Here is a 19,939-nt window from a genome sequence, read left to right on the forward strand (position 1 = left end):
TTGAAAGGCAGCAAAAGGTTATCCCGGGCGAGTTCCGCTTTGCATAGAACAGCTGATGTCAGTGTAAACAGAAAACAGCGCTGTGTGTGAGAGACAGAGACAGAGACATATAGCTCATCTGTTTCTTCATCAGCTCATTGTCAGTTGAAGGCGATAAACGTGTAAATGTGTGAGTGAGCGCGTGATACAGTGTGATGTGTCGGACTGTGTGTCGGACTGTGTGTGCTGCAGTCCAGCAGCAGGAAACGGCTCAGGGGGGGCTTTAGACATCACATGCAGGTCCACGGAGGGCCTGTGTGAGAACTCAACACCTTGGATTTTACCTCTCAAGACTGGGACAGTTGAAGCAGTAAGTGTCTGGCTCACTGGTTTTATTTTTATTTTATTTTTGCTGATCATTATTAGCAGAGGTGGAATGTAAATAAGCACATTTACTTGTACTTGTGCATTTTCCTGATCATACTTACATACTTTTACTTGCTTTTACAGTGTAGTATTGGTCATTTAACTTAATGATCTGAATACTTCCTCTGCCACTGATATTTAGCTGCTGATGTGTTATTCTAATGAGACATCAGCTGGTTTCATGTCACCTGGTCACAGATGCCATCACCTCAGGCTAGTTTTGAATAACTAGCCTGAAATGTGTGTTATTTCTACTTTAAATAGTAATAATAATAATAATAATATAATAATAATAATAATAATAATAATAATAATAATAATAATAATAACAGAGCTCACATGAGTCAAAGTGGAGGTCAGATTAAACATCATAATAAATTAATAAAAATAAAAAAACTGGATTTTAAATATTGAGTATGGAAGCACTAAAGAAAGCTCTGCATGTATCCTGCTTATGCTGTAGAATAGTGTACAGGGTTTTTAGAGATTGCAGTGTAGAGTAGAAAGACAGGCTGAATAGTGTCACATGCTTTTCAATCCTAGAAAAAACAGTTTGAGTGCCAGTCGGGGCTTTCTTTGCCGACGTCTGATGTCGATGTGGTTAAATAATTCTTTGTCATAGCTACGTGACATTCCATGCCATTACATAAAGCAAGCGTTCTCTTTTTCGTCTCTGCATACCAACAGTTTCACTGCAAATACAGAAGGTCATGTGGACCTATACTGTATAAAGGGAAAAGGGATGACTTGTTTCCTTCCTGTAAGGCTAGTCTGGTGACTGCTACCTTTTGTAATAATTCTGACAGTTGCTTTTTCTGTATGACAAAACTCTTGTGACTCCTGTCCTCACATGTCCTCACATGTCCTAAACAGTGAGAGATGACGACTTATTAGGAGTTATAACACGAGGCAACTTCTCCAGGCAGGAGGTTTGAAGAGTCACTGTAAAAGTGCACTCCATTGCTTTTACACATCACGTTTGGTTTGCCTGTCACAGAGAGTACTGAAAACTGTGAAAGCTGTTGTACAGTGTCTGAGAAAATAACCGTGATGCTGTCACAGTGATCCTCTTGGGTTGGGAGACTACACGTTTTAGCAGAAAGCCTTTGTTACAAACTGGAGGTGTGGTGTTTGGAAGAGGTAGGTGTACAGTCTACAGTGCAGCTATAGACTTACCCTTTTTTATTCTCTCTAGTGAGTCTTTCAACTTTATGAAAGTAGCACAGTAAAGATATATGTATGTTTTATTTTGAATAAGTGTTTTGCTTATACAGTTTTCGTATAAAGTACTTAAATGTTGCATCTAGAGAAAAACATACAGGGTCCTCTTTTCTTGCTATTTAGCTCTAAATGATCAAAGCATAAACTCCCTATATAGCTAGTAGGTTTCTTTTCAGAGTCTCTGTGCATGTGTCCTTCTCAAAGCATCTTTTTATTTACAGTTGAATCACAGAAATAAAAGGCATCTTTTCGTGCTGCCACTTTTCTTTTCCTGCAGTTTTTCTCTGCAGGGGTCCATGGAGGAGCTCGAGCCAGAGGAGCAGTTCCTGAGTTTCGCCCGGAACGGAGATCTGCCGGGGATCCAGAGGCTCCTCATGTCCAAGATAAAGGGAGAGACGCAGATTAACATAAACTGCAGAGGTACATCAGTAATACTGTTGACTAAATACTATCAATCATAGTGTGTGTGTGGTGTAATAATAATAATAATAATAATAATAATAATAATAATAATAATAATAATAATAATAATAATAATAATACATTTTATTTGGAGGCGCCTTTCAAGACACCCAAGGACAACGTACAAAATACTAGAGATAAAAACAGCAGGACATTGGAGAGCAGACAAACAATACCAGAGAAATGGTGGAGACACAGGAAGAAAGCAATAAAGAGAAGAGGGGGGAGGGGGGGGGGGGCAGGATACAGGATGATGGAGAGTAGGCCAGTTTGAACAGATGAGTTTTGAGGTGGGACTTGAATGTTGTAATAGTTTTCGGACGGTCGGATGTGTGGAGGGACGGCGTTCCAGAGCCTGGGAGCAGTGCAGCTGAAGGCCCTGGCACCCATGGTGGTGAGGCGTGATGTGGGGATTGTCAGTAGACCAGCTGAGGATGAGCGGAGGGAGCGGGAGGGCGTGTACTCCTGAAGGAGGTCACTTAGGTAGGTGGGGGCGAGTTTGTGGAGGGCTTTGTAGGTGAGCAGGATGTTTTTGTAATTGATCCGGGTAATTGATCCGGGATTGAACAGGGACTTTCAGGAGAATGGGGGTGATGTGTTCAGAGGATTTGGTGCGGGTCGTGATCCGTGCAGCGGCGGTTTGACGCAATTGAGAGAGGGACCGCTGGCAAGCTGCTGCCGCGCCTCCACCATCTTCTGCTTGCTTTTCTTTGCTGTGTAACACAGTACGTCCTGTTCTCTCAGGGAAAAGAAAGTCTAACCTGGGATGGACACCTCTTCACTTGGCCTGTTACTTTGGACACAAAGATGTAGTGGAGGAATTACTGAAGGTAGGGAGTTAATTTTTTATATAAAACATTCTAAGTAAAAAAAAAAAAAAGATTTTGAATGTGTGTGTGTGTGTGTGTGTGGGGTTACTTCCTGCAGGCAGGTGCAGATGTTAACTTACCCAATAATGTCGGAGACACACCGCTGCACAAAGCAGCCTTCACAGGAAGAAAGGTACCTTTAATGCATCTTTGTGCTTTTTCCTTCTACTCTTCTCCTCTTTTTTATGATAAATTTGGTTTTGTGCATGCATTTATTCATCCATTCAGTCAATCAATCAAGCAATGAACCAATCAATCACCTATTGATCAGGAGGTTGTCATGCTGCTGCTGCACTATGATGCATGTGCTACTGTCATCAATGGGACAGCACAGATTCCCAAAGATGTCACTCAAAATGCAGAGATCAGAAGCATGTTAGAAGGTGAGAGAGACACGTTGTCAACCGATTTTATGAAAAGATATATTTAGCAATCTCTATGTTTAATGTTTTAATATTTAATCATACAAGTGGTTTATATAACGTATAGATTGTAAAGTCACGCTACATTTCTTCTTGTTAAATCCCATCATTTCACTGACACCAGCTGCCGAGAGAACCGAGGAGAGGAAACTGGAAGAGGAACTTTTGGAAGCTGCACGAGAAGGAGACCTTTCAACTTTAACTCAGCTGGTTAGTGCAAGCTACTGATACCTGATGTAATACTCCCAAAGATAGGAAGTAATAATAGTTTGGAAATGACCTCAGCTTATTTAGGCAATTCACTATAGTGGAAAGAAGTAGTGAGTGTTACACGCAATATAGATGTATTTGGGATTGCAATGTCAGTGTGTAACTGTTGTTTTCACTGTGAGCATGTTGGCATGCTTTCCACTCTCACATAGCTTCACATATTCACAAGTCAAAGTTTCGAGCAACCTTGGGGATAGTTCAGATTGGGATGGTATGAGGTACTTATCCATAGTCGGTGTATTACCTACAGTATATGGCGGGTGGCTCGCCTCCAGTTTACAGGAATAACGGAAGTAAAGCAATGAACAGGCGCTGTAGACAGGAAGTCGCACAATAAGACAAACTAACTAACTGAGCGAGGTAAAATGACTCCAGTGGCTTTAAAGCGAGCGTAAATAACGGCTTGTATTTTAGATGGGCCTTTTTTAAGGTGGCTAAATATACGTTTTGCTGATGCCCCCCCCCCCCGTCCACAGCAGTATTTGCTTTAAATCCCTGCTGGTACTCTGTCTTGTGCCTCATACATCCCTACTTCAAAACATCCAAACTATCCCTTTTAACCTTTTTGGCTCTTGGACAACAAAGTGAGAAGAGTCGTGCTTCAGTTCTTAGCAGAATAATAAAGGCCTGCAGGACATTTGACACCAAATAAATCCATCACTTTTTGTCCTGTGTGTTCGCTGCAGCTCAGCAGGAAGAAGAGCCCCGACATCAATTGCACAGACCTGCTGGGTAATACTCCGCTGCACTCTGCAGCCTATCGAGGCCAGAGACAGTGTGCCCTGAAGCTGCTTAAAAGTGGAGCAAGCCCCAACATCAAGAACAAGAAAGGTAAGACTAAGACTTCTATATTCTTTGCATGGAAAGACCAATGCCAACAATGAACTCAACCCACTAAAGAAAGACACATTTCACTCATTTTACAAGGTCCTTCACCCAAACAGGAATACTGTCTGAGTCAGCAGATATCCTTTCTGCACAAATGTAGTTTGAACTCTGGTTACTTCTGCAAAAGAAATGTGGTCATTTATGTAACTAGCACAAGCTGGGGCTGGTTTGGAAATCAGTTTGTTTTTCTCCTTCTGTGAACATGTGTTCTGTTGTCTTGTGTGCCCACAACTCACAGGCCAGACAGCGTTTGACCTGGCTAGTGACACAGCAATGAAGCTGGTCCTTGAAAGCAACGTTCATCGGGTGAGTGCTCAGCTGATCAGTCGGCTACTTTTGATTTGTTCTTTGATTTGTTTTTTTATGTTTCTCACCTGTGTTCCTTGCAGGGTATGACCCGCCAAGTCAAAAAGTACGAAGGACTCCTCTGTAAGGTAAAGTATGACGCTGTCTCTCAGCCACCATTTGAAATCAGAAAAGACTGAACAACAAGTAGAAATCGATGAAAATCTGACAGATGATTCCTTTTTTTCGCAGAGCTCCAGATTCTTTGGCTGGCGCTCCTACTGGGTCGTCCTTCAAGACGGGGTTATATCCTGGTACTCAAAACAGTAGGTGGCACCTCTCACCTTGGCTGTGCTCCTTCAATCATGTGAAAGTATGTCTGTGCCAGATAAATGGAAGTACTGCACACTTTAGATTAGAAAGTTGCTGGAGGTGACAAATACACAAGTAAAAAAATTGTCTTCTGTACCAGCATTAAAAATGTGTCAGCGCTCAACAAAAGTAATTCTGCAATTTCTCTCTCATTTAAAGGTCAGATGCAACTGAAAATACCCGAAGGCAAGGCTGCAAGTCCCTCACACATGCTCAGTGCTTGGTAAGACAACATTTAGGAATTACAATCCATTTCTTCTTTTTATTGCTGTGTTGAATTTTTGAAATTATAACGTTTGCTCAAGGGAATGTTTTTAATGTTCTCGTTTCCAGATTCGAGCCAAAGACGGCTGCTCTTTTACCCTCAAGTGCTTCGATGACGGCGTGCATCACTTCAAAGTATCGCCTAAAAGCGAGGCAGCGAGAAAAGTATGTTTAATTTTGTGACGGTCTATTTTTACTTTTATGCATGAAATGAGAAGGCTTTATCTCAAAAGTCTTTCTCTAACGTGCTTTATTTTGCATTGTTAGTAAAACATTATAATCTTATTATCAAGTCAAATCAGTGGAAATCTTTGATGTGACCAAATGTTTTTGTCTAAATAGCTAAGTGCCCAAATATCTAGCATTAATATTATTCTTTTTAGTAATCAGGATTTAGTGTATTCAAACAAAGTAGGATTGAACTTTATCTTTTTTCTTTATTTGATCCACTTTTTCAACATCGTTGCTTTCTGTCAGAGCTGCAAAACAAAAACTGAGGAGACTTGACTCGATGCAATATTGCGTCATTGTGTAGGATCTTCTGGAGCTCTGCCAAACTATAGTTATTTATAATATTATAAATATAATGATTTATTTAACTACGATGTGTGCAACGTCTGCATAACCTGATGCACACTTTCAGTTGCAGCTTCTGGCAACAGTTGAGAGAAACTAGCCTTCAGTATAAAATGTAATAATCTGCACACAAGTAGCTCTCTCTCTCTCTATCCCCTCATCATATCCAGCACGTCACTCTATCGATTTGCCTTTCAGAGGTTTGGATTTTTTAATTTTTTCGTGCCCCATTATTATTGATTATTCTTTTTGTTCACGAACAACAGTTTCACATAGTAATTAGACAGCATCCCATTAAAATCTATCCTGATTTTAATTTAGATTTTTGCCACTGTGCTATTATAATATTCATACTAAGCATAGATACAAACTTGTTTTTTGACTTATAAACAGCTCTGTCTTTTGTTATGTCATAGCAGATCGAGCTTTATGATTCAAAACAGAAGATGAGTTCTTCAGCACCTTCAGAGTGCCTGTTATTTTGACCAATGAAATATATATATATATATAAATAAAGGATGCGAAAACATTGAACGTCAATATCTAATGAACCACTCAAAGCTTATAATTCCAAGGTCATGCTTTTTGAATAAATTCGATAATGGGTTCGATTTTTATGACGAACCAAAGAAAAATCTGTTTTTGTTTTCCAGGCATGGGTGGACGCAGTGGAGGAGCACTCAGCTTTCAGCACACACTACTGCTCCCAGGAACAGGGCAGCGAGGGCGAGGAGGAGGAAGTGATGTCACTCGGGGAGCTAACAGACTCACTACAGGTGGCTGTAAACAAATAAAATCCATAATTAGCATGTCAGAGTAATGATCCACAGGGTGTTCACTGAACTAGAAAGCCTCCCACCCTCTACTGCTTTTGTTCATCTGCAGTCTCCTCTTATCTCTCTGCAACCAGGCAGCGGAGGCCAGCCAGAAGAAACTGGAAAAGGAGGTGGAAGATTTCCTGTCCATGGTGAAAGATGACAGGCTGGCAGAACGTAAAACATGTTATTTCATCGTCAATTAAGCTTTCTTTTATGTATTATAATATATGTAACACATAAGAAACCTCACAGATTAGTACAACATTTAAGAGTGGAAATGAAAAGCTTATTAATGAAATGACTAACCTCATTAAGCAGATTTAAATGCACAGTATTAAGGGAACAATGTCCATAATCTGTTTCTGAGGCTCGCTCTGCTTGTTGTTTGTAGCTTTTCTGAGGCTGTGAAAAAAACACTTTTTAACTTGAACTTCATGCAAGTTTGTTCTGCTTTTTAAGCAGCTTGTTTAACTTTTTTATTTCACTCATTATTTTTGTGCTAATGCTTCGTCATTGGTGTGTTTTTCCCCCTTTTCAGGGTTTCCATCCATCATACCGCAGAAATTGCAAGAAATCTGTGAGTTGTCCAGCAAGACCAGTTCCAATCTCAGTGTCTGTCTCAGCCTCCTCTCCAGACAGGAAGGGGTAAGTGTCAAATGTCAGGTTTTTTATTTATTGTACTGTCAATTATCAGCATTTTAGGTTTATTTCAAGATCACTCAAATTGTAAGAAATTATACTTTTGGTTTTATGTTCCGTTATTTGGGGATAATCAGCTCTGACTTTTATATCTATGGATTATGTAACCAGGATATCATTTGTGGAAAGACACATCAATGGTTTTCAAGACAGAAATGTATATATTCTTTGTGCTTTGAGTGACGTGAGCATTAAAAAATGCAGTCCATAAATACTGTAATCAAGAGGACCCTTACTGTCCAGGATCCTCAGATATATAGTGATGGGTTCTTTTTAGAGAATAAGATGTAAAACATAACACGTTTCATAAGAGAGCGGCATTCACAGCTCCTTATGAAAGCCGCTCGGTGGAGTGCAGTGATTATAAGCTGTCAGATGGGTTTCCTTTTGTGTGTGATTCAATGGATTTGATTATAATGGAAGGATTGAGAGGATAGATTATATCCCTGCAAGATGAAAAAATAGATTGCACAGATTATAGCTCACAACAAGCGGCCAACCCTGTACATCAATTCTGTAATAATCTAAAACTTTATTTATATAACATTTACGTTGCGTTTACGTTCACATAATAATATTCATGTATGGGTGTTAGTGCATGAGACTGCCCTCCTGAGGTTCTGTGTGTAAACTTAACGCTCATAGTAGCTCATTGAGTTGGAGACTGGACTTGGAATTCTTTCAGGCATTAAGTGAGATTGCAATAAACATGAAGGCAAACAGCAATCAGCCATCAGGATTTTACTACAATGGCCAGAACAAGCCCAGCAGCACTCTGGCTCAGTTGTTGTCCAACACAGCTGTGGACTGTTTGTGTGATGGGCTGATACACAGAACTGTCTGACAAAGTCTGTGTGATGCAGCTGAATATGACGCATACATTTTTGAGGGGAATATCAAATTTTAATTTGATCATAATATCATGTCTCGGTTTTGTAAGCTTTAACACTAGACGTAGTTAGCCAACACTTAAAATCTAAAGAGTGAGAGGGTTTTTTTTTTAACTTTAATTTTGCATAATGGCCAATCATAGTTTGGCTCATTGAGCCAGAATTATTTCAGAACGTCACACCTGAATGATAATTAGTCTTAGATTGTTTAAACTGATATGTTGTAGTGCTGCTGCTTTTAAAGCACCGTCATTTCAGTGATGAATTCACACTTGAGTTGTTGATTATGGAAATCAAGGGGCGTTCATCTTCACATGACAATCCACAGATTCAGTCCCTATTATACACTCCATGCTGCCTCTTCAGTCAAATAGAAAGAACAAAGACATGGACAAAATTGCCTGAATGATTAAAATCAGTAGTTATTGGCAGAAGTCTCAGTTACAATGTTTTTCCTGTTCACTTTTCTCCTCACACTCATGCTCACTAACCCATCTTCATCTCACACAACGAGATAGTTAAATATCTCGGGGATCTTTATAAGGTACTGGTGTTCATAAAGGCTGCCAAAAAAAACCTTTGAATGTTCTCAGTTTAAGAGCCAGTCCAGCGCTTTCAGGGTTTACACCTGGGCCGAGCCTCGAGGACTCAGCTGTGCAGCCTTTTGAACTGTGATCTGCAGAAGCAGAACGCACGATAAAAGGCTCACAGGATCTCAGAGCTCTCACCATGAATAGGCCTGGTCTCTATGGGAGAAAACTCAATCATTCACTGTATATCTCAGTTTGCACGTGATGCTATGCGGTATGAATAAAACCGCGGGGTGTGATGAGGAAATGTATAAGATCCCTTGCAGCACCTGTGGCGCTGTTTTGCACTTTGCACCACCTGAGTAGGTGTCAAGCAGCAGGAATTTCCTCTTTAAAGTTCAGTAAATTGCAATGATGGAGAGGGATCCTAGTCTGTCATTACACAGCACTCTCTCCCCACTTCACTTTGCCTCCTCTGGTCCTGGTTACAATCTTGTGGTTGATTATTTAGCCTCAATGTTCCCTCTTTTGTTTCTTTGACAGTCTAAAGTAAAACACTCCCTCTCTTGTGGTATCTACACTCAACATGTACTCGTGATCATGAGTATTAGTAGGAAACATCATTTCAGAAAGGTGCAGCTGAAAAACAAATGAGCACATGTTCATATTATTATCACTAATGTCTTGTGTAAAAGGGAGGTTTGGCTAATGGTTTATATCTGAGTCCATTACTCGTCATTTGAGCCCCTCTCCTCCCCGGGAATCATGTTCTGCGACAGGCTATTTGAGAAGGCAGCATCAAGGTAGCTGTCCTCCATTACAGATAAACATGGCTTGTCCCTCTCAGCTCCATCTCTGTCTCTCTCTCCGTGGGTCTGATAATGACAGGATGGTGCAGAGAGGGGAGGATCAGTCAGTCAACGGGCTGTATATTTGCATCACAGCCAGTCTGATAGTCACACACATTTCTCTTCTGTTTGCAATGAGAGTCAGAATAAAATGTTGGTAGCAAATGAAAACTCACAGAATGTTCCTATGAGTGATTAGTCTCTCTCTTTTTGTTTGTGTGTGTTTGTGTGTGTTTGTGCGTGGCGAGCTCAGGTGCGCAGTCTGAAATTGGAGCAGGAGGTAGAGAAGAATAAGATCCTCTCCGAAGCGCTGCAGACTCTCGCCACAGAGCACCACGAACTTGAGCAATCAGTCGTCAAGGGATCTTCACCGCGGAGTGCCCTCAGCGAGGATGAGTTCCACGACGCCGTATCTGGTGAGTTGACACGTTATCAAACACGCTCAGGAGTTGTAGGAGATTCTGTGACAAGCTCCCGCTCACACTCGCTGCTCTGTCATTCACCTTTAGGACACTGGAATACTTTTTCCTGCCGGTATTTGGTTTGCCGCTCCTCAAGCGTGACGTAAGCGCAAGTGTGAAGCCTTTTCACATGAATGAGTGTTTTTGATGTGAGAAACCTGCATGATGTAGTAACATTTCAAACTGACTGAGGATGTTTAGAAAATGGCTACAAAACAGAAGATGTTACAGGAGTTTGTGCTTTCTTTTTCTTTCATTTGTTACAAGTATCTAATTCGATGCTATCTGCGTGGGAGCTCTGCATTTAATGTTGTACAGCATGATTGTGAATGATATGTTCTAGATTTGTTTGCTTATTTATTTAGCAGTGCACAATTACATTTTAATTTAAAATTACTATGAAAGAAAATAATATGCATTTAATGTGTATATACAGTATACTTAAATAGATGACTTAATAAATAATTAGTTAATTAATTAGTCGTATCAGTGGAACGTTTTATGTATTTATGCAGTGTTGTTATTACAGCCTGAATGATGCTGGATGTTTGAGGTTTAAAACAATATGACTTTACTATAAAGTTTTTAAAATCCAATGACGATAACTTTTTTTTAACATATATAATCTTGATACGGATCCATTAGATTTGATTGTTGTTATATTTTTAAAAGACAAAGATGCTTTTCCGATGTCTAGGTTGAATTGCTCTCATGCATGTGTGGCTTTATTATCAGACTATATGAAGATATCCACAGGTACTGGATAACTCATTTTATTATATAGCTCTGTTAATAAACCCCAATTTGATTGTTATGTCCTTTTAACAGTTCATTTCTCCGTTTCTCTTCTACTACCAATTTAAACTGAATGATTTGTCTCCATGTGTGCGTGGCAGAATCTGACTCGGAGATCTCCCTGAGCGGCTTTGAGACGGTGGCCAGCCGTTCCTTTGAGGAGGACGAGGAGGACGAAGGCTCTGTTATGTTAGTAAGCAGCCCTTGCAGCAGCCCCACCAGCATGTTGCAGGAGGATCACCATGGCGACAAGGACAAGACTCAACCCAACGGAATTGCAAAGCATAGGTCAGCGCTGCTGTATGCCCCTACAGTTTCTTAAATGGGCTTTTATCCGGCTCTCATCAAAAGAAACAAACTCCACAAAGAGCCTATCTCCTCCTGGCAGAATATTATTGCTGCGATGTATTTCTTGCTGTAAGATGTCTCTGATACAGGTGTCAAGGTGTTATTTTCCCCCAACCTGCTGTGAGAGTTCTGCTTTCTCAGCAGTCTTTGTTTTTCCATTTTAATGTCCTCCCTCGGGTCTTTTCACCTTGTAGTGTGAATAATTTAGGGGTAAAGGAAAAAGAAAGAGTTGTATTGAAAGAACTGAGCTCTGTGTTGGAGCTGTTAAATATTAATACGGTCACACAGTGTCATGCAATAATCAGTGTGCAGTGTGATCCCATGTTGGCTAATCCCTTCAGGTAGACAGAAGAGTTTAGAGTATTTAGGTGGAATATCAGTATTATATTAACCCTTCCTGTTATTTATTTTACACGGCTTATATGCTATGTTCTTGTGATTTTTAAGTATAGTTTCTTCAAATATAGTTTGACCTGGTTGGTCCGCTGTCTCTGTTAGACTTACAAGATATATTTCCTGCTGATGGATGATTCCAAGGCTGTTTACCACCAATGATACCGGTGTAGGTTGTCTCTCTGGGCTTTGTTCCAGTGTGTCACACAATACATTACAGGCTTTTGTTGACTATATTCACTTGAATAAGATATGACATCTGCAGCTATTATATGTCTAGTACATTTACTCTAATGAAAAGTGTCTATTCTTAAACACAAAGTCAATAATATGTGTGTGTGTGTGTGTGTGTGTGTGTGTGTGTGTGTGTGTGTGTGTGTGTGTGTGTGTGTGTGTGTGTGTGTGTGTGTGTGTGTGTGTGTGTGTGTGTGTGTGTGTGTGTGTGTGTGTGTGTGTGTGTGTGTGTGTGTGTGTTATTCTAGGACCAGTTTGCCGGCACCAATGTTTTCAAGAAATGACTTCAGTATTTGGAGTATCCTGAGGAACTGCATTGGAATGGTGAGAATGATGTTTATGTATCTTCTTTATTAGCCGTGCTGCTTTAGTGAAAAAAGCTGCATCAACACCAAACTGCAGACAGACACAGTTAGAGACCAGCAGGTGACGTAAAGGATCATTTTGCTTCTAAAGTGCCAGATATTTCCCTCAGGAGTTGGTGGAGACCAAAAATATTGTTTTTTGAGTTAATATTGGACTTGAATTCATTAGATTGGCAGAAACACAATTAAAAATGACTAGTAATGTTACTTTGTAACTGCTTGTCAGTAAGCAACTGTTTGCTCACCTCAAAAATACAAAATATTGGTTTTTCATAGTATGACATGCAGCAATAAAACATTCTGCGTCGTTTGTGGATCAAACCCAATCCAAAGAAGACTTTCAGTCACGTTTGAGTAAAACATTGTCCACAGAACCACACAGACTTTTTAATATTCAAAATCTACATTTATTTATTTGGCAGACGCTTCACCCCAAAATGACCTACTGTACAAATGACATACTGACACTAGTACAGCGTGTTTGAAGACTAATATTCTCTTTTCAACACTCAACATGATTACACTTTCCATGTGAGGGGACTTTATTTTCTCTCTGTAAGGAAACATGGTCCTTCATTTCCTCTTCAAAAACCACTGAGAGTCTTCAGCTCATTCAAAACTCTGCAGCTCAGCTATTAACCAGAACCTGGAGGAGAGAGCACTCCAGTTTTTAGCTGCTCTGCACTGGCTTTCTGTAACATTTGGAATTGATTTGTACTTATATACAAAGCCTTTAATGGGTTAGTTGCCTTCAAGAACACTGCGATAATCTGCTGCTGGTTTATTGAAGGCTTCCCGGCAACAGCCGAAAGAAAATCGGGGATGTAGCTTTTGTTCATTACGCCCCAAAGTTATAGAACATGTTATCTATCTATATATATATATATATATATATATATATATATATATATATATATATATATATATATATATATATATATATATATATGTTTATAATCTCATCTTTATTTCATTATTGAGAGGGTGTCATCTTCCATTAGCTATGGCAATATATCCCTGTTTACATGTTCATTCTATGTCTACTTTCATGCGAAGCACTCAGTGATTATTCCTCTTAATGTCTATTTTAGGAACTCTCCAAGATTACAATGCCAGTGATTTTCAACGAACCGCTCAGCTTCTTGCAGCGTCTGACTGAGTACATGGAGCACACTTACCTCATTCACCAGGCCAACACCGCATCAGACTCTATTGAGAGGATGAAGGTAGTAAGCTCTTAAACATCCGGGACATATCATCTGCAAATTACTCAAATTGTGTGAAAATGCAGCCACATTTGAACACATTTGAATAGTACCCTTGAGTTTAGTGTGTATAATTTGTGAGGTGTGTGCTTATCTGCTGTTGGCAGTGTGTGGCTGCGTTTGCAGTGTCCGCTGTCGCCTCCCAGTGGGAGCGGACAGGTAAACCCTTCAACCCTCTGCTGGGAGAAACCTATGAGCTTGTCAGGTAAGTGGGATTACACAGCACTTGTTCAACATGTACCAAATACATTACCATACATCACAATTGTGTTCTTGTACATCATCCTCTAACGTTCTCGCTGTCTTCCCGCTCGTCCCAGAGATGATCTGGGCTTCAGGCTCATATCGGAGCAGGTGAGCCACCACCCTCCGGTCAGCGCCTTCCATGCTGAGGGCCTGAAGAAAGACTTTGTGTTTCATGGATCCATCTACCCCAAACTTAAGTTCTGGGGCAAGAGTGTGGAAGCAGAACCGAAAGGTGTCATCACGCTGGAGCTGCCCAAGTAAGAACTTCTAGCTCATTTTTAAAAAGCATTCTTCTTAAAAAGACAAATAAATCTGATTTACTTAAAATGTTTTGTAACACTTCTAATATTCCTCTGTATCATGTGACACGTTACCATTTTGGACGTGCATTCTCCTTAAAAGTACTCCTTTTCATTTAGCATAGCTTAAAAAAAATTAAATCACTGTCAAAACGTGGCACCTACATTACCCATAATGCAACTTGACCATAGACAGTTCAGTCTTAGATTTAGGTGAGTAATGCTGGTAGCAGCCGATGTAGCCTGAAGCCTTTAGCCTTTAGCAGAGATGAGCAGTAGGCTGGAGAGGTCTGGTAGGCTCACTTCTTTCTAATACCACACCCAAACTTGTAGTCTTTAGCCCCAACCAACGCTGACTAGAGAAACATCACTTGAAGACATTTACCAGACTTCACACAGCTCCCTTTGGAGACGTACAAAAGGCTTCAAACAACCTTTTTTTCCCCCACATCTGCAGCAGTACTCTCCAACACCTGTAAACAGACTTTGATGTGTAAAATTGGCAGAGTTCCCTTTTAAAGTCGTTGTTTTATCTCCAGGTACAATGAAGCCTACACATGGACGAACCCTACATGTTGTGTTCACAACATCATTGTGGGCCAGCTGTGGATCGAGCAGTATGGAAATGTGGAGGTGATCAACCACAGGTAAGCGCACAAAATAATTCCCAAGTCAGTAAGTAGAGTAATGTTTAGTAAATGTATCAAGTAGAACAAATCATTTTTAGGAAGTTTGACCAGCAAGGAGGAAAATGGACAGAACGGATGAGGAAGTTGTGTATGACTCAGCCAGCTGAGAGTGAGAGGATAATATGCTGTTTTTCTCTTCTTCTTCTTTTCCACTTAGAACTGGTGAAAGGTGCTGCCTGAATTTCAAACCATGTGGCCTTTTCGGCAAAGAACTGCACAAGGTTGAAGGGTATATTCTGGATAAAAGGTGCGGCTTACACTGATGCATGATGTTCAGAAAAGTATTTTTTGGCAAATGTTTGTTATTCCGGTCTTGACTGCTGAGGGAAATAGTGGACACACTGAATTATTCATCTCTGTAAATACTTTTAGCATATTGCTACATACAGTATCCATATACAGTTTATCATGCTTTAATATTCTAAAACAAATATGACGTAATAAGCTGATTAAAGCTTTTTTAAATATGCTTCATTTGTCAATCAGGACCTACAAAGTTAAGTAGGTTAAGGCCCTGTCACACATATCCGTATGGCAGAAATGTATGCTGGCGTGTACTAAATATCGGCAATACGTTGATATAAATTAAGGGTAAGTTGTGATCGTTCGAAGGACGCAGACGATACGCCGAACACGCCAGACATACGGCCCTGTCACACAGTTCCGTATGGCAGAAACCGCCGTATGCCGGCGTATATGAAAAGTAGCTCCAAATACGTCCAACTTTTCCACAGCGGTGTTGTAGCTGACGTATACATAACGTATACATAACAAATTATTATACGTATGTCAAACATTGATAGCGTATCACTTACTTATACAAAACGTATCAGAGCGTCTGGCCAACGGAGCTGGAAAAGTGCCATTTGGTTCACGTCATGCTGATGCTGGAGAACAGAACGTACTCTTGTCTCAGCCTCTCAGCATCCTCCATGCTCTCTGATACTGGGTAGATGTATTCATCAAGACGTGCTGTGAAGAAGTGAGGATGAGCTACTCACAGGGACCCTTTATACTATATTCAAACCCCAATAAGCTCCCAAAATGCTAGCTGAACGCTAGCTGTACTGTAGAAACACGTTTAATAAGTTACTCCGTCGTCAGGGATAAGTTTAACATAGGTTACGAATAGGTTATCCACTCGTTATCAATAAGTTGGCTGTAGGGTTCACTGTCAACCGACGTAGCCGATATCTAACGTACCTCTAACTTATTCACGTAGGTAGTCACGTACTGTATTTACGTACTATATTTACATAGGTAAGTATTCACGTACATATTCACGTATGTGTAACGTAACTTATGTGTAATGTCTGCATAACTTATGAAGCGTTCAACAACGCAACCCAGCGTACTCTTAATAATATATCAACGTAAACCAGCATATTGCCGATATTTTGTATAAGTCATATTTTTGTATACGTTATGTATTCGTCTGATACATTTTGTATTAGTAAGTGATACGCTATCAATAGGTTAGACATGCGTATCTGTATACGTTCACTTTTCCGATCCGATGAAAAGTTGGACGTATTTGGATTCTGACAAATGTTCATATACGCCAGCATACGTTTCTGCCATACGGAGATGTGTGACAGGGCCGTTAGCTAGGGGTCAATCCCCCGTTAAACGAGAACATCACAATCATGCTAATTATCAATCAACAATTCACGTTAATAATTAATTGCCTTGAACACCAACGAGGGACATGGACTTAAAAAGCATCTTACATGTCATTGAAGAAGATTACAAAAACAAAGAAGAACAAATGGTTCAATCAAACAAAATAGACCCTGTGTTTCTAACACAACAGAATCAATGACTCACAATAACAAGACTAAATATTCAACCATGCAATATTCAGACACACATGGACACATGCAGACTAACTGAAATCATTATCCAGTGTTTGTGCCTGAGAGTATTTCTATGTGTTCATGTGTGTGTTTTTTGCAGCAAAAAGAAGCTGTGTGCTCTCTATGGGAAGTGGACAGAGTGCCTGTATGTTGTGGATCCTGCTGCCTTTGAGGCACATAAGAAAAACGACAAGAAAGGCGCAGGGGAGAAAAAAAGCAGCAAAGCGGTATGAGCTGCTTCCTACTGAACAGCAAGGAGTCACACCAGCTCATCATTGTTATTCATCATGTGAACATTGCAGTTTGAGTATTCAATATTTTAAAAAGTCAATTACAATGAAAATATCATGAGATCTTTGCTAACATCCATAATTAACCTTATTATATCAATAAACACTGTAACAATGAATATTGCAAAGAGCTTTATTCATGTGCAGACTTCTCAATGCAGAGTTATATCGGTTTGTCACTTGTGTGGGTGTTCAGGGTTGCAGTGAAGATCAGGAAGAGGTTCCTTCTCCAGCTGCAGACACCGTGGAGATGATTCCTGGCAGCCAGCTGCTGTGGAGAATCGCACCCAGACCGGCCAACTCTGTCGAGGTCTCGCTGATTTAATTAACACTACAAGCTTTCTCTTGAGCGCAGTCACAAAATAAGCATGTGTTTCGTATTTGTAATCTTCTAATGCATTTGGTCTTTAATTGCAGATGTACAGCTTCACATCCTTTGCGATGCAACTAAACGAGCTGCGTACGGAGATGGAGGGAGCCATCCCTCAGACGGACTGCAGGCTGAGGCCAGATATCAGAGCCATGGAGAACGGTGACATCGGTAATAATTGTTGGTAACACACAAACTAGAATACTCTCTATGCAATCCGAAACCCTATAATGCTATTATTCCAATAGACCTCGCCAGTGAGGAGAAGAAAAGGCTCGAGGAGAAACAGAGAGCTGCTCGCAAAAACCGCTCCAAATCTGATGAAGAGTGGAAGATGAGGTGAGTGTGTTGACTCAAAGTGTTCTTCTCTCTTAACTCAACAGGCTTTCATATAACCAGCTAATATATGCAGCACATTTTCATTGTGACATAAATGTCATTCCTGTCATTGTTAATGAAGCGGCCGACCAATTAAAATGGCAATAATTGATATTTAATATTATTCAAGAGGCATTCATATCATTTTCATTATCTTTATATGCAGTTTATGTCTTTAAAGGAATAATTTGAAAGACACTTATCTTTTAGTAAGTTTTCATATTGATTTAAAAAAAAAAATGTTAAAATGCATTTAATTTGTTTGATTGATGCCGATTAGTTAGATAAGAATAATAAATCCACTCTCATGTCGGGAGTGGATTCAATCTTCTCGTCAAGAAAGTAATTAAAAAATGTTTTCTAATTATTTATTTAATAAAGTGTGAACATTGTCAGCTCAGATTATGTTTAGTTTATGTGTTTAGTGTTTATGATTCTACTAGCACTGTTGTACATTTACTTTATATACAGTTTTCATTGTGGACAAATGTCTTCTTGTTAGGTGCAGCTATTTTATCATCTCTTTCTTCACGGTTTTATATTTTTGTTGCTTCAAAATGCTCAGGCTAAATCTCCATTGTATTGTCATGTGACTTGTTTTTCTGTTACACCTTCGCTTTGATGTTAAGGACTCCTGCCCTGGGCCCAAGGTTAGAGCTGCTCGCTGTTTGATTGATCTTCCTGAAATGTGTGATGTGATCATGTGATCTTGCAGTTTCAGTGTTTCCAAACACATTTTCTTATCTTGTCCTGCTTTATGGTAATATATCAGAATATCAGTGATGATATGTATGACAGCTTGTAGACAATGTGATCAATCTGCTCTCCCTTCCATCAGCATGGCAGCTTCATGATCATTCAACACCACAGGAGTCCTCTCCCCCTAATCATTCCTCTCCTTGCTTTTGTGCAGTAAAGATAACACGATAAAAAGCTAGTCGAACGCAAACAACATAAACATCCAACTGCATGCAAAGTACTCTTTAACCTTGTGATGACGCATGCCTGACCTTCCTTACTCGTTTTCCTTGATTTGTTTGAGTTATGATTTTCTGGCTGGTGTCAGTTTAGCTGTTAGTTTAATAGGAACTCAAACTGATTGCTGATGTGTCTTCGCTGTGTCTTCAGGTGGTTTCAGCAGGGGCAGAACCCCCACAACAGCTCCCAGGACTGGCTCTTTTGTAGTGGATACTGGGACAGAAAATACAGCCAGCTGCCAGACATTTACTAATGGATATTTCCTGCTCAGAGAAATTAGCACCATACAGTGTCCTTTGTACGCAGCAGCATAAACTGTGTTTTCCTTTTTTAATGGAATAGCTACAGTAATTACAAACAATATGCAAACACTTTACTTAAACTGTGTGGCCTTAATCTACTACATGGTGGTAAGATTGTGGCATAGAAATGTCAATAATCCATATTTAAAAGTTATGAAATGTAAAGTTGTTTGACAATGCTTTGAAATGTAGTATTTGTATTTACGTTGAGAACAGTTTGTTTCTGTTTATGATGGACTTTTAGCACAGCGGAGAGGTCCTTATGCACAGAGGTTATGGTTGTATCTGTCTTCTTTTAAATGTTCAGTGTCTTGACTCTAAATGTATATCTGTATATATATACTTTACACAAATTCAACCACCAGTGACCTCAGCTTGTCGTTCAAATTTCCTCTGGACTCCAAATTAAACACAAAACCAATAGTAGTCAGTAAATACGAGGTTGATGTGGATGTTGTTTCTCCTAATGTATTTTATCTAAGTTGAAGTTGAGGTTATAGGTCACACGATTTAGATTTCGAAGGTGTTTTGCCTCCTTAAAGAGCATTGAAAGTATTTTACTGTACATTTAAATAAAACACTCCAATGTATCAAGTATGTTTTTACCATTTATGTGAAGTATGCTTGGGATGCAAGACAAGGTTCATCGTCAGAGTCTGAAAATAAAATGTAATCTGATCTAATAGTCTCTGAATCAAAGGTCTGGGTCCAACTCCCAACCTGGAAGGAGAATAGATAGACTGCCATGATTCATTGCAATGCAGTGCAGTGAAAGAGATCCAGAAACGCAGAGAGCATAGTATTTGTGTGATTTGCATGTGAATGAGGAGAACTGAAATTAAATTTCTCAC

General features: G+C 39.8%; 1 protein-coding gene across 5 annotated transcripts; it reads left to right on the forward strand.

The window, feature by feature from the left end:
• Positions 1–37: 37 nt before the first annotated feature.
• osbpl1a (oxysterol binding protein-like 1A) lies at positions 38–19,683 on the forward strand. 5 transcript variants are annotated; one of them, XM_029430318.1, is made up of 29 exons: positions 38–349; positions 1,917–2,046; positions 2,833–2,918; positions 3,016–3,090; positions 3,229–3,340; positions 3,504–3,589; positions 4,336–4,480; positions 4,776–4,843; positions 4,927–4,971; positions 5,075–5,148; positions 5,354–5,417; positions 5,528–5,623; positions 6,688–6,810; positions 6,945–7,026; positions 7,391–7,497; positions 10,073–10,235; positions 11,177–11,363; positions 12,299–12,374; positions 13,507–13,641; positions 13,788–13,885; positions 14,001–14,183; positions 14,765–14,872; positions 15,072–15,161; positions 16,871–16,997; positions 17,257–17,370; positions 17,478–17,601; positions 17,679–17,769; positions 18,438–18,458; positions 18,937–19,683. In XM_029430318.1, exons 2-29 carry the CDS (start codon positions 1,923–1,925, stop codon positions 19,037–19,039), a joined length of 2,907 nt encoding a protein of 968 aa, XP_029286178.1. In that variant the 5' UTR covers positions 38–349; positions 1,917–1,922; the 3' UTR covers positions 19,040–19,683. The 5 variants fall into 5 exon arrangements, with proteins under 5 accessions (XP_029286178.1, XP_029286180.1, XP_029286179.1 ...); XM_029430319.1 differs by lacking the exon at positions 38–349 and adding an exon at positions 1,385–1,545; XM_029430320.1 differs by lacking the exon at positions 18,438–18,458.
• Positions 19,684–19,939: the final 256 nt, after the last annotated feature.

The sequence above is a fragment of the Cottoperca gobio genome, chromosome 4 (genome assembly GCF_900634415.1).
Source record: "Cottoperca gobio chromosome 4, fCotGob3.1, whole genome shotgun sequence".
In the NCBI taxonomy this organism is placed as follows: Eukaryota; Metazoa; Chordata; class Actinopteri; order Perciformes; family Bovichtidae; genus Cottoperca; species Cottoperca gobio.